This window comes from Notolabrus celidotus, chromosome 12 (genome assembly GCF_009762535.1).
Source record: "Notolabrus celidotus isolate fNotCel1 chromosome 12, fNotCel1.pri, whole genome shotgun sequence".
NCBI classification, from domain to species: domain Eukaryota; kingdom Metazoa; phylum Chordata; class Actinopteri; order Labriformes; family Labridae; genus Notolabrus; species Notolabrus celidotus.
In genome coordinates, this window is record NC_048283.1 from 16,761,662 (window position 1) to 16,774,519 (window position 12,858).

Here is a 12,858-nt window from a genome sequence, read left to right on the forward strand (position 1 = left end):
GTGTGTGTGTGTGTGTGTGTGTGTGTGTGTGTGTGTGTGTGTGTGTGTGTGTGTGTGTGTAGCAGTTCTGAGCTTCTGTTCCTACCAGAGTGAAAAGATCCCTTCCTAACATTCATCTAGTAAATCATGAAGGATGACAAACACAGTCCTTGTTCTGGGCAAGTTTTTCTAAACAGTTTTTTTTTAAAGCTTGGTTTTAACCGCACGTGTGGCTTTTAAGGCTTAAATCACTGATTTTATAGCCCACACTTAAATTGCAGAATTAGAGGAATAAAAAGTTAATCATTATTTCACAGTTGTGATCATGGATCTCAAATATAAGACAGGAGAGCAGTTTTATTTACTCAAATCACAACTATGTGGGTTTATCATGGAATGCATTTTCTTTTCAGAGGATAATCTTCACATTCAAAGCAGTTCAAATTATATTCTTCAATTTTCCACCACAGTGTAATAGTCTAAGTAAGACTAACCTTCACCACCAAGGGAAGACACTATAAAGACAGTCTCAGGCCTCGGCATCACATTAGCTTCAGAGTGGATTAATACTGTCAGGATTAAAAATGAAACATTTTCAATAAAAACTGTACTACAATCATGGAAATCAGGAAATATATACATTTGAAACATAAATTTACACAAAAGGTCTATTTGTCACTCTAAGTAATGAAGAGTTAACTCATTTTTAAAGGTCAAACCCAGTGGATATCACCCAGAGACACTGATTCCCTACCCTTGCATTGATCTGTGCTGAGAACAAATTTGACTATCACTAGCTGTCGGCTATAAACTGACGGTTTGCAAACCGGAAGTGCATTGATATTCAAAGATAAACGTGATTCAGCCGGTCTGCTGGTGTGAATGTTCAAAGCTGAGATGTGGTGGCAAGCTGGAACATCTCATGCATGGAGCTGCTGAAGTTGTTGAAAAGTGATGCAGCATCCGTCTCATGGCAAGATTTCCACGCTGAGACAGAGATCACGATCCTGTGGGAGAAAAATAAAAGTGGAGAATGTTTCTGAGGATGCAGGGGAAGTGCTCACAGTTTCACTGCTTCAATGTTGGCTAAACTGTGAAATAAAAAATGCTGCTACTACAAAAACATCAAATAAGAAAACAGGTAAAATACTTGAAAATAATGACCTTATGATTGTTTTAAAATCTCCAAAAAAGCAAAAGAAGTTGGTGATCAATGTATTCACATGGAGAAATAGCATTATTTAATTATCCTTATGTCTTATCTGCTTACCTGTCATCTCTGATGCGGTAGAAAAAGCCATAGCCATGGGGCACCATGGGAGCTACGACCCCCAGAACTGTAGTGTAGCCCACCAGACTGGACGACAGCACAAAGTTACCTCCACCGCCACTGCAGACACAAACACAACTAAGGAACAGGTAGACGGAGACACAGAGCTAACACTTTAGAATCTACTACACTGTGTATAGTCTGCTTGACAATCATATTTTTTGTGCATCAACACCTCCTCTTCAGTGTTGTAGTCACACAAACTATATGGAAAGCGTTGACCTTCAGGTAGCATAATATGTGCCAGCTGTTTTGTAGAAATAATAATCTCTGCATACCGTACCTCCTTGCATAGAGGGGATCCATGAAGAGATCTGGAGTGGGACGTCCCTCCTCTCTGGCTATAAGATACAGCCCGAGAAGATGCCTGTCAAAACCTGGCGATAATGTCATAAAATATCGTGGGTTAATATCGGAGACACTATCATTAGATTACATCTAAACAAAATGAAACACCAAGGCGCAGTGACATTAACCCCCCTGTTATGTTGTGGGTCAAATTGACTCTTTTTAAAGTCTGTTTAAGGCAATATATGTCTTCCAAACCAGATAAATGCAGCATAAAAATCTGGGCAGCATGTGACAGAAGAGGAGTCGTGTTAATTTATCAACATCACTTCATTAAAAAAAAACAATAATCAAAATGTAAAATAAAATAAACAAAAATCTATGTCATGTAAAACGATTGTATTTACATTTCGGGCTTTCCAATGTACATTTAAAAAAGTTTTAACATTAATTTTAAAGAAAAACAAGTGAGTTATCCTCTTTGAACCATGATCTGAGAGAATTAAAGAACACCAATGGACTGAATCTTGATTTAAATGGTTAGTAATTGAGTTAAAAATTAGATTTTAAAAAATGTGTATTGGGATTTTTTGGGGTTCTGACCCTTTACGATAATTGGGTCAAATTGACCCAGGAACATTATTGCTGTTCCAGAGAAACGAGCATAACAGGAGGGTTAATACTAAAGTCACTGAAATTAATAAGTGCTCTGCTGCTGGAAGTTAGTTTTGGTAGAACATTCTGTTAACATAGCAGCCCCTAGTGGCAGGTGGTGCCATAACATTGATTGGCTTTGTCCCAAATCATGTTCATTAACTAAAGCTTGTTGTGATCTATTAACTCTATGGTTTAATTTGATGCATTTGGAAGTATTTTGAATTCAATAAATGTATCAAAGTGCATAGAAGGTTGGGGGAAAATCTGTTTATGTCATAAAAGAGCTGCTCCCGAGTGTGCTCCCAAAACTGAACAGAGCTATGTAATAATATAAAGCACACATATGGATGAAAAGCTGATTAACCTTGTCCCTCCTGGGCTTCACCCATCAGTTTGTTGTGTTTCAGGAAGGCACGCATCATGGCTCTCCTCCTGTCACTGATCTGATAGGAAAACATTCATGTAGCATATTAAATAAGTTCACATTGCTTCCACTTCTTTACTTTGCGTGACTTTAAAAAAATCATCAGCACACTCACATTACATGTGGGGTCCATCATGACTTTACACCAGTCCACAGACTCCACAGTGCATGGCCGCATGGTCTCGGTCCTGGCGTGGTAGAACTTGCGAGTCATTGCGGTTTCATAACAACTTCCTGGCCTGAGAAGAGGAGGAGGAGACATCTGGGATCAGTCACATCTTCGGCTTCAGACATCAAGACACGTTTTGGTCCAATTTTAGAAGCAGTCCATACCCTTTATGCAGTTTGTAGTAGGCTAACTGCATGGCTAGTTGAACAAAGGTGTCTGGATGCAGCTTCTTGTCTTTTATGGCTGCTTTTCCTAATGCTGTGAAGGCATAACATACAACCTGCAGGTCCTGTGTCTGTGAAACCAGCAACAGTGTGGACAGTAAAACAAAGCATACCAGAATATCTATTCAGTATCTGGTATAGTTTGGTGATGATAACTGGCTCACCGTCTCCAGGTACTGTTGTTTGGCTTGGTTGATGTCACTATGGACTTTTTCATCCATGGTAAACAGCAGCTCTTCAGGATTGGGAAGAGCTCTGACTGCGTCTGAGCCCTAAAAAAGCAAAGATATCAGAGTGTGTTAGATCGCCCAGTTACTATCAAGTTTCTAGAATCAAGTAACAGATAGTGTTTACCTTCCATTTGCCTTCTGTAGCTTTGAGTTGCTGGTCCACATACCAACACAGAGACACAAGTACCATGGCATCATAGGGTGCATGCTGCAAAGCAATTTGACATTAGATCCATTTATTACTTTCAACCCTTTTTGGATGATTTCATAAAGTAGAATACAAAAATCATTCATATTGGCTTCACAGTGTATTTCTAAACTCCCCAAACATGACACCCCCACATAAAAACTCACATCACAGTTGGACCCAAAAGTCCCATCAGAGAACACAAGTGAGTCATAGGATTTGTCACCCCAGCGGATAGTGGGGTTTCCTGTAAGAGATTCCAAGGCCGTCTGTGTTCAGATAAAATAGACACATTAAGAAACAAAGCTCCTTTTTTAAAAAACACTCAGTGAACATTTAGTCATGCAATCATTCATCACTCAAGTTAGTGCAGCTCATACATTTGTGTAGTTCTCTGGAGAGGAGTAAGGTTTCGTCTCATCCAGTGTTATCACGAACAGGCTGCTCTGGATGATCTCCAGGATGGTCTTATTGTGTGGATCAATGTTTATCAGATGCTCTCTGGCCTGCAGAGACAGTATATGCAACAATGATTAGAGTACAGATCTCTATGGAGCTCTTGCAACATGAGAACTTTTTCATAATCAATATTTTACATTAGCTCTTTTTCTTGGAGATGAACACCAAAGTGTCCAAACTTAAGCACCACTACCTTTGCCCACTGGGTCCTCTCTTCTGTGGTGAGAGCACCGACTCCGTCTCCCTCTGGCTCTCCCTCACAGACCTTATGCACATAGCTCAGCTGCCTATAACACACATACAGTTCTTTATAATCCAACAACAGAATGAATGCAACTTATTATGTATAATTACAGGCCCAAGTATATGTACAGTTGTGCTCATAAGTTTACATACCCAGGCAGAATTTATGATTTCTTGGGTAGTTTCTGTTGTCATTATGATTGTAGGGGCCATAAGGTTGATTTTCTGTCTTATTCGCTAATCATGATTAATTCCTTTTTTATTGCTTACTTCATTTCCGCTTTTGGGTTCATGGGTGTGGTTAACCTTTTAAGTACCTGTTCGGTTGGTCGGCGGGAGGTATACAAAGAGGGTGAGTGGGGTTGAGTATTCATCGTCATTGTCATTGTTTATTTCGATCTTTTTTGGTATTGATTTATTTTGAGTGTTTGTTAATAAATAGAAAACTTACTTTGAACTTTGATTTTGATTCATGGCAAGACGCATCACAAGCACGACCCCATTTAGTCTCTGCGGCAACTTTCAATCTGGGCCGCTTCAATAATATAATAAGAGTAAACACAGTTGTTTGACAATAAATGGCTTCACCCAACCACTAACCATGAGTGGAAAAAAAAAAGGTTTTCTCTTTTCATTCATATTCTCTGAAAAATGCCCCCAAAAAAATCACAAATTCTGCCAGGGTATGTAAACTTATGAGCACAACTGTATAAATACATACATCTCTATATGTTTCTATTCTTTTTGGTCTTCATTTTTATCCAAAGTGCATCTTGGCTCATTCAGATATTTGTTTTCTTTGGTGCTCGGCTTCATATTTAAGCTTATTCTCGACTAATGAGTATACTTGTGTGTAATCACTACCTGAGTAGTTCTGGTGGAGTGAGGATTTTCCCATCACAGACTGCATCAAATGTGAAGATCCTTCCACGGCACATCACTACCAAATGGGAGGGGCACTGACCCTCACTTTCTGTGACACAGTACAAAATGCACATTACACAAGAGTGAGCTGAGTAAGTGGCTAAAAAGCATGTTGGTGTGTCCAAAGGTTGGAGATAAGAGCGTAGTCCAACCAACCTGTTTTAAAGTAGCTCAGAATGGTGTCTTTCTTCACTCCGGGCACTTTACAGGTGCAGAACAACATTCTGAACTGGTCCATATCTAATGCTGTTTTGCCAGCTTTCTGAGGAGGCAGCCTTTCACTAAAAACATGAAAGAGGAAGAGAAAATGTGAAAAAGAAAGCAACTTCTGTTGAACACACTAATATAACTACGTTTGTAAAAAGAAATACTTGTGAACATGTCTTACGTGCGGATCAGATTCCAGTACTGTAGCGAATGCCATGTGGCAACACTGGCCCTTTGCAGGTGAGTTCCCTCTGCAGGAGGCCAGCAGTGCTCCAAGTAGGGGGCCGGGCCACCGAAGTTCACATTCAGTTGAGAAGGGACGCGAACCTCCAGATATGCAGTGTCTAACCACCATTCTTCTAGCTATGGAATAAAAAAAGTCAAGTTAGAAACAATACTAATGACCACACAGATATTCTATTACTACAAAAAGATTTTTAAATCTCAACAACGCACCCAGTTCCTCTTTGTCTTGGCTCTCTGCAGCAGTTTTTGGTGCAGCTCTTCACCAACACCCATTCGAAACTTCTGCACAATGTCTGATGTAGTTTTATACTCTGCATCAGATGCAAATGGGCGAACTGATGGAGAACAAAAGGTTGTAAATTTCTCAGTTTCCTACATTTACATGTATTTTAATTTTAAAATGTAGGTTCAGAAATATTGACTCAAGACAAACAGTTGCAGGAGTGATTACGAAAGACCATGTCAACTTTATGATTTAAAGTGTTTCCTTGGGTATATATTAGACCTCCATATATACTTGTTGTTTTAATATGACCCTTGGAACAATAACTTGGTGGCATATCATGAAATACATGTAACCAACCTGCATCCAGGTACTTGGATAGACTGATCTCTAGTGTCGGGACAGGCAAGGATGGCAGGCTGCTTTGGTACTGGAAGGTTCGCTCAGGCAGAGACTGTGACACATTATTAGCCATTTTTCTCCCCCTGTAAAAGAAACAAATGTAACCTGATATGAAGCTGAGGAGGCTTGCCTTGAAAGAGCGCAGTCCATAATCAAATGTTTACATTTCATCCAAAATCCAAGGAGTGAATATCAGTCAGTCAGTCTGGATAGTTGTCATCTGTTTACAATGTTACAAGGTTACAATGTCATTTAGCAGACACTTTTATCCAAAGCGACAAACATACGAGAACAAGAACAACACAAGCAAAGATCTGGACAAGAGGAAACAAGATCAGTAAGAGTAACAAAGTGCTTCAAGTCAATTTGGATGCAGGTACTGCCAAGCAGTGTAAAGGCAATGCACAAAAGTAAATAAGGATTTTTTTATTTATTTTCTAAATAAGGAACATCTACAATGAGGCAACCAAACCATTTAAGACCTTCCATTATCATCATCAACAATTAACATCATCACAAGTGTTTACATTTGACAGTGAGAGTATACTGTTAAGAATAAGACTATATAAGACTATAAGACCTTTAGCATTACTCTTGAACAATTATCAGTGATTGTACATACATACTGTATGTTGAATATTTTGTTAAACCAATTATTGCCAATTAAAGAAAATGCCTTAACATGTTTACTTGATGTTTAAAGTTATTTTGTGTTTGCTGACGTATGCAGTATGTTTTATTTATTTATTTATTTATTTATTTATTTATTTATTATCTAGTTCAATTTTTTGTTCACTTTTATTCTACTTTATTTATTTATTTATTTTAAGTATAGCATCTTATTTTTCTTTTAATGGTTTAATATTTTAGTGTTTTGTGTTTTTGATTGATTGATTGATTGATAGGTCAACTCAGTCTACTTTGAGTGAGGTTCAGCGTCAGGCTGACATCATCACGTTATGATCAGGTACACATGGCAGAGGTTTGAATTTCATTGTTATCAGTCTGTTTAGCATTTTTCGACCCCCGGGAATGTTGCATTTTCTGCTACTTTAGCATCCCACAGCTCTCCTTTGTTCGCTTTAAGTATACAGAATATTAACTTGATGGATAAACAGACTCATGTTTTGACAGTTTTCACGTGTTTGACGTTATTAAACCTAATGAAACTAATGGTTCTCAGTAACCCGAGGAAGTGGTGCTCTGAAGTGAGCTTAAGGTTCCTGTGTCCTGCACCATGATCCTGCAGCTACCCCTTCAAAAGCAATAACAACAACAACGACTGTAGTTAACTAGCTGATTAACAAACTTACTCCCAAGCCTCCGCTTACCTCCTTTAGGATATGCTGACGCTCGCTCTCCGCATGTACGCTTAGTAGAAATGTCTTTATATCCTGGAGGATGGTGTCGAGGTCCAGTGCGAGTGCTGTTGTCCACTCCTCACCTTTACCCCACTAAACTGAGATGTCCCGAGAATCAGCCCGGAAGACGTTTCTGCGCATGCGCGGAAGATTACACTTGACCTACATTTTATCAGAGAAATAATGAGCCATTGATAGAGAGGTCTCTGTGCCGCAAAGAGGTGATATGTGGATTCATTAAGTTGGTATGCGATTAACTTTAAACAAGGAAGATATGTACACACTGTCTGACACACGGAGGAACTTTATAAAATAATGAGATCAAGGTAGACAAGCAGATTACTGGTCAATGAATCAACAGACAGTTTTTGCAAATACACCATGCAGCCAAAAATAGCCCACTTCAGTGTATTTGAGTCTGGCTCATTTTTTTTTTCTTGATTTGATGGTCATGTATCCTTTTTTACAAAGGTTCAGGCTTTTAAAGTCTCTCTTGTAAAATAAAAAGATGGATGCTTGCCCCGTGTAGGCAAGCATCCATACATTTAGGCCATTTACTCAGATTTCTTTTAGCGTGTGATTTAAGATAAGATAAGATGAGAGATTCCTTTACTCATCCCACATGGGGAAATTCAAGTGTTACAGTAACAGAGTAGACAAAGTGCAAAAGAAATATATAAAGCAAACAAGAGCCTATAAATGAACAATTATTAAAAAGTTATTAGCAATTAAAATTAAAATCAAAATTAAAGAGGTAAAAGATAAGCATTTCTTAAAATCACACACACACATACAGTATATATATATATATATATATATATATATATATATATATATATATATATATATATATATATATATTACTGATTATAGAGTCTGACCACTGCAGGAGAAAAGACCTGCGGTATCTCTCCGTGAGACACCGCGGGTGAAGAAGTCTGTCACTGAACGAGCTACTTAGTGTTGTTATGGTCTCCTGGAGGGGGTGTGACGTGTTGTCCATCAGAGAAGATAGCTTTGCTATCATCCTCCTGTCAGCCACCACCTCCACAGGGTCCAGTGGGCAGCCCAGGACAGAGCTGGCCTTCTTCACCAGTCTGTTCAGCTTCTTCCTGTCAGCAGCAGAGATGCTGCTTCCCCAGCAGACCACTCCAAAGAAGATGGCTGATGCACCACAGAGTCAAAGAAGGACTTCAGAAGAGCTCCCTCCACACCAAAAGACCTGAGTCTCCTGAGCAGAAAGAGTCTGCTTTGTCCCTTCTTGTACAGCGCATTTGAGTTGTCTGACTAGTCCAGTTTGTTGTTCAGGTGAACACCCAGGTACTTGTAAGATTTCACAATCTCAATGTCCGTTCCCTGGATGTTCACTGGTGTGGGAGGAGGGGACTTGCGTCTTCTGAAATTTCCTGCAATTTTCTCAAGATCTCAATATAACAATGCTTGTTTTCCCACAATAAAGTGGGTACCACTGTAATGTCAGAAGATCATAAATCTTATGCCTAGAGGTGCAATAACACAAAACAAACATAGAGAAAGGATAGGCCTACCTCATTAGTGTGGGCAGTGGCAACGTGGCATGTTGTTGTATGACCTGACACAGTGATGTGTCAAAGGTCAATGTGTGGGCTTCCATACTATTGTGTAGTTTTCTTTCTTGGTTTGGAGGACATTTGGTACTTCTAAACCAGAAAAATCCTAAAGTAAGGACTTTTCCAAATTTGTGTTCAAGCAATACTTATGTGTCCACATGTGCATTTAAACAAGTTTTAATTTCTGTAATTAATTTAACTTACAGGGAGAAAAAAGTAGTCTTTTTCCTGAGCAAAAAAATACTCTGTTACCAGATTTTTAGGTACAAGCAGCGACATCAACTTATGCATCCTAAAACATTGAATAAATCCTAACTTTCTGATTGTTATAATGTCCAGATTTGTTTAACCACTGCTTCATAGCAGAGGTGACTCAACTGTATAGTCATTTTTGAGGGTGTAATTAATGGTGATGTTGAATTGTAATGTATTTCACATGACTGGTGTCTCTATCATTAATCTCCCAATAATTATTAAGCAGATGTCTGAAATGACAAGACAAAAAAACAGTGCAGAGGAGGTTTTATTGTTACAACGTGCGCAGTATATTCACATTTAGTTTGTCTGGCTCTGATCATGAAATCAAGCTACATTTCAAAGTACCAAAAAGTACAGTACATTGCTGTGCATGTGTATTAACACACAAATCTTCATGAATTAAGTTAAACAGCACTTTTACAATTTTAACCTTTAACAATGCATAGAGGTTATTCAGTTCGAGATACTATCAAGAGTAATCCAAATTTAAAAAACATAGAAAGATTTCAAAGTGAATTTGACCACTAATCACACATTATCCTAGTAATATGGCTTCAAAAGCAGAAGGCTACTGGTTTTGTTGACAGCAGCATTGAATTGAGTTAGTAGACAGTTCCTGGGTTAATTCAGTCCCTTCATGTTTATGGCAGCCCTTACATGCCATATTTGTCAATGATTTCCTTCGCAAGTGTAATGTAGGCTGTCATGGCATCTTCCTTGGACTTTCCTGAAAAAGTGTAAAGATAGAACACATTTTGATCAAAAAACAAATGATTTTGTGCCAAACCAGCAACATAGTGCTAGGTTTAGTTGGTCTTTTGGGTGTACCAAAATTTTGTAACAGATATACAGACTAAAACTATTACATAGAAAGACTCCTGGGGAGATTACTAGATTGTAATCTCTTGATTACTAGATTGTAATCTCTTCTATCAATTATTTTTAGCAATGCAACTAAAAAGCTCACAACTGTATTAAAGTGCTCATTAGCAAGTCTGGCTAAACTACAGTAGTTAACATGCCACCTAAAATCCAGCCTGTTTATCAGCAACTGGTTGGCATTTACACTGTGAGCATATACTATACTGACAGTATCACCGCTGTATTCCTTGAGTGCAATGTTTACAATTACTGAAAAAGATAGGTGGGGGCTTTCTTTGCAATTTAAATAGCAAAAGAGAGGAATGAGATGGATGTTTCAAATGGACTTTGAATGGTAAAATTACCCCCAGCAGCTGTGGAGATCCAGTCTGGATGTAGTTATAACAGATTTAAACAGCAGAACATTTGTTGGGGGTAAAATCAACAGTAAAATCCACTTGAATGCAATGCTGGGATCATAAAACCATTCAGCACATCATAATATGTCATATTAAAATGATTTTATAGTGGGAACATTGAACTCTGGAAACCATTTGTTCAAAACAATGCTGTGTCTCACAAAGCATAACCGTATCTGTGGACAGTTGTTATGCACATCAGAACTGCTTGGAAAAGTGCAGCTATTATCATGGGAAAAGCACTAAGTTTACAATTTTACACATGCAAGCATTTTAAAACTTGATACCTTTTTGGGAGTTCCAGGCATCCCACTTGGCTTTTCCTTTTAAGTCCAGCATTCCTGGCCTTTCTGTAATATTTAATAAAGCACAAAAAAGGGAAATACTTAAGAGTAAGGGAGCACTGCGTGGAAATTATTCTGCCTTTCTTCATGAAGTCATACCTGTGTTGATGTCTCCAACAACTGACTGCTTATAAAGGCCATACAGATCAAGCAGCTCCTGGTCTGTAGGCCTCGTCTTCACCTTCTTCACATCCTCTGCCATCTTCTCAAACTCTGCCTGTGGGAAGAAGATGGTCAGAGAAGAAACAGTCAAGTAACTGTGATTTTGGAAAAATCGTTAAAAACTTACATATTATGTTTGCATAAATAAGCAAAGATGTAGAATGAGAATGAGTAATTCCACTCAGATTAGGAATGGGGTTGTTGGGCATAAAGTAATCCCAGAATATGAGTACGTGCATATTAATCAGTTACAGATTACATCAATGAATGAGAAATCTGAGCGTAGTATTCCGGTCAGGGTGCAGAGCCCGGGAAACCTATTGTTGCACAAGTTGGAGCCAAACAATAGGCTTTTATTCAAGGCTCTGGTGCTTTTGTGCCCACTTGAATAATCTACTTTACCAGGGGTCTGGGACATTACAGATCATTATGAACTAACTAACACAGAAAACACAAAAGTGCAATACTGTAGGAATTTAGATGCATTTTAAACCATTAAAATGTTAGATTCTTGTTGGCTTATATATGTATGGTGTATTTTTAGGTTTCTATTCACTTACAGTTAAATCATGTCTTTTAACCCTTAACTACCACAAAGATCACTGAGCAAATTAAATGTTCAGTCTCTTTTACCCATCCCACACTGTCAAAGATGGATGACAGCACCTACACTCGCTGGCGTTTCACAGACCCCTGCAGAAAAACATTATTCACATGAACCCGATGGACTCTAGACTACTACCCCGTTACAGAGAGGAAACAGAACCATTCAATAATTTTTGAAAAGCTGATAATTTACTACCTGATTCGACATTTTCACTGCTGCAGTCCCGCTCTTCAGATAAATATACAGTATCTCCCCCTGCTTGCTGGACGGATCTGCGCAGCTGTAATTGTAGCACAGCTGATCAATGTGAGTCTGTCGGCCAAGGAGAGGACCGCAGAGGAGGGTGCAGGGAGCTGCACATGAGCTGATTGGCTGCCTGTCACCACCATAAGTCACCACACACTCCTGTTGCTAACACACAAACAGACGCGCACGCTCACAAGCACAAATACGTACACACACCGAGTCAAGGCCCAATGCGGACCCATTCATAGACCTAATACTGTTTGTTCTGTTTGAGTGTTATAACTGTATGTATGTGCTGTACTCACAATATATGAACATAATTCAGGAAGATTTAGATCCACCATTTACTGCACTACAGTTAGACAGCTGTGCCTATCTGACTCCACTACCACTATTTACACATAAAACCATCGGTAGTAATTAACAACACAATAATACAATATTAATACAATAACCTCTTTAAATATACATGTAGATATACATTGCAAAAAATCCCCAAGCAGAATTCACATATTTTTTATTCATTTTATTATTTAACTATCACCTACATATACTTTTTTAATGTAAAAACTACCTCTGCACTACTCACCACTGCACTATTATCATTATGCACTATTATCATAATATTTTAGCCGTAACATATTAGTAATGCCTACTTGTTGTTCTTTTTTGTGTTTATAATTGATATTATCATTATTATTATTGTTATTATTATTATTATTATATTTGTATTTTTATTTGTATTCTTGTACAAAGAGAGCACAGCTTACCAAGTCAAATTCCTTGTGTGTTCAAGCATACCTGGCCAATAAAGCTGAT

General features: G+C 38.3%; 2 protein-coding genes across 2 annotated transcripts; both read right to left on the reverse strand.

The window, feature by feature from the left end:
- Positions 1 to 316: 316 nt before the first annotated feature.
- On the reverse strand, positions 317 to 7,688 carry crot (carnitine O-octanoyltransferase). Its single transcript, XM_034697435.1, has 17 exons — positions 7,524 to 7,688; positions 6,151 to 6,275; positions 5,778 to 5,902; positions 5,503 to 5,684; positions 5,271 to 5,395; positions 5,055 to 5,163; positions 4,141 to 4,234; positions 3,869 to 3,994; positions 3,656 to 3,757; positions 3,426 to 3,509; positions 3,236 to 3,343; positions 3,012 to 3,142; positions 2,794 to 2,917; positions 2,619 to 2,697; positions 1,593 to 1,686; positions 1,250 to 1,369; positions 317 to 986 (listed from the first exon to the last, which is right to left on the reverse strand). Exons 2-17 carry the CDS (start codon positions 6,263 to 6,265, stop codon positions 866 to 868), a joined length of 1,839 nt encoding a protein of 612 aa, XP_034553326.1. The 5' UTR covers positions 6,266 to 6,275; positions 7,524 to 7,688; the 3' UTR covers positions 317 to 865.
- Positions 7,689 to 9,647: 1,959 nt separating this feature from the next.
- On the reverse strand, positions 9,648 to 12,210 carry acbd7 (acyl-CoA binding domain containing 7). Its single transcript, XM_034697437.1, has 4 exons — positions 11,989 to 12,210; positions 11,124 to 11,241; positions 10,968 to 11,030; positions 9,648 to 10,127 (listed from the first exon to the last, which is right to left on the reverse strand). Exons 1-4 carry the CDS (start codon positions 11,998 to 12,000, stop codon positions 10,054 to 10,056), a joined length of 267 nt encoding a protein of 88 aa, XP_034553328.1. The 5' UTR covers positions 12,001 to 12,210; the 3' UTR covers positions 9,648 to 10,053.
- Between the last annotated feature and the right edge of the window lie 648 nt (positions 12,211 to 12,858).

Excerpts from the sequence above, each read along its gene's own strand:
- crot (XM_034697435.1), bottom strand. The coding sequence starts at position 6,265 with ATGGCTAATAATGTGTCACAGTCTCTGCCTGAGCGAACCTTCCAGTAC. Across the intron at positions 5,685-5,777 it reads CCAAGACAAAGAGGAACTGG|CTAGAAGAATGGTGGTTAGA; the intron begins GTGCGTTGTTGA and ends TTTATTCCATAG. Across the intron at positions 987-1,249 it reads TACCGCATCAGAGATGACAG|GATCGTGATCTCTGTCTCAG; the intron begins GTAAGCAGATAA and ends TTTCTCCCACAG.
- acbd7 (XM_034697437.1), bottom strand. Across the intron at positions 11,031-11,123 it reads TGTTGGAGACATCAACACAG|AAAGGCCAGGAATGCTGGAC; the intron begins GTATGACTTCAT and ends TAAATATTACAG. Across the intron at positions 10,128-10,967 it reads TGCCTGGAACTCCCAAAAAG|GAAAGTCCAAGGAAGATGCC; the intron begins GTATCAAGTTTT and ends ACACTTTTTCAG.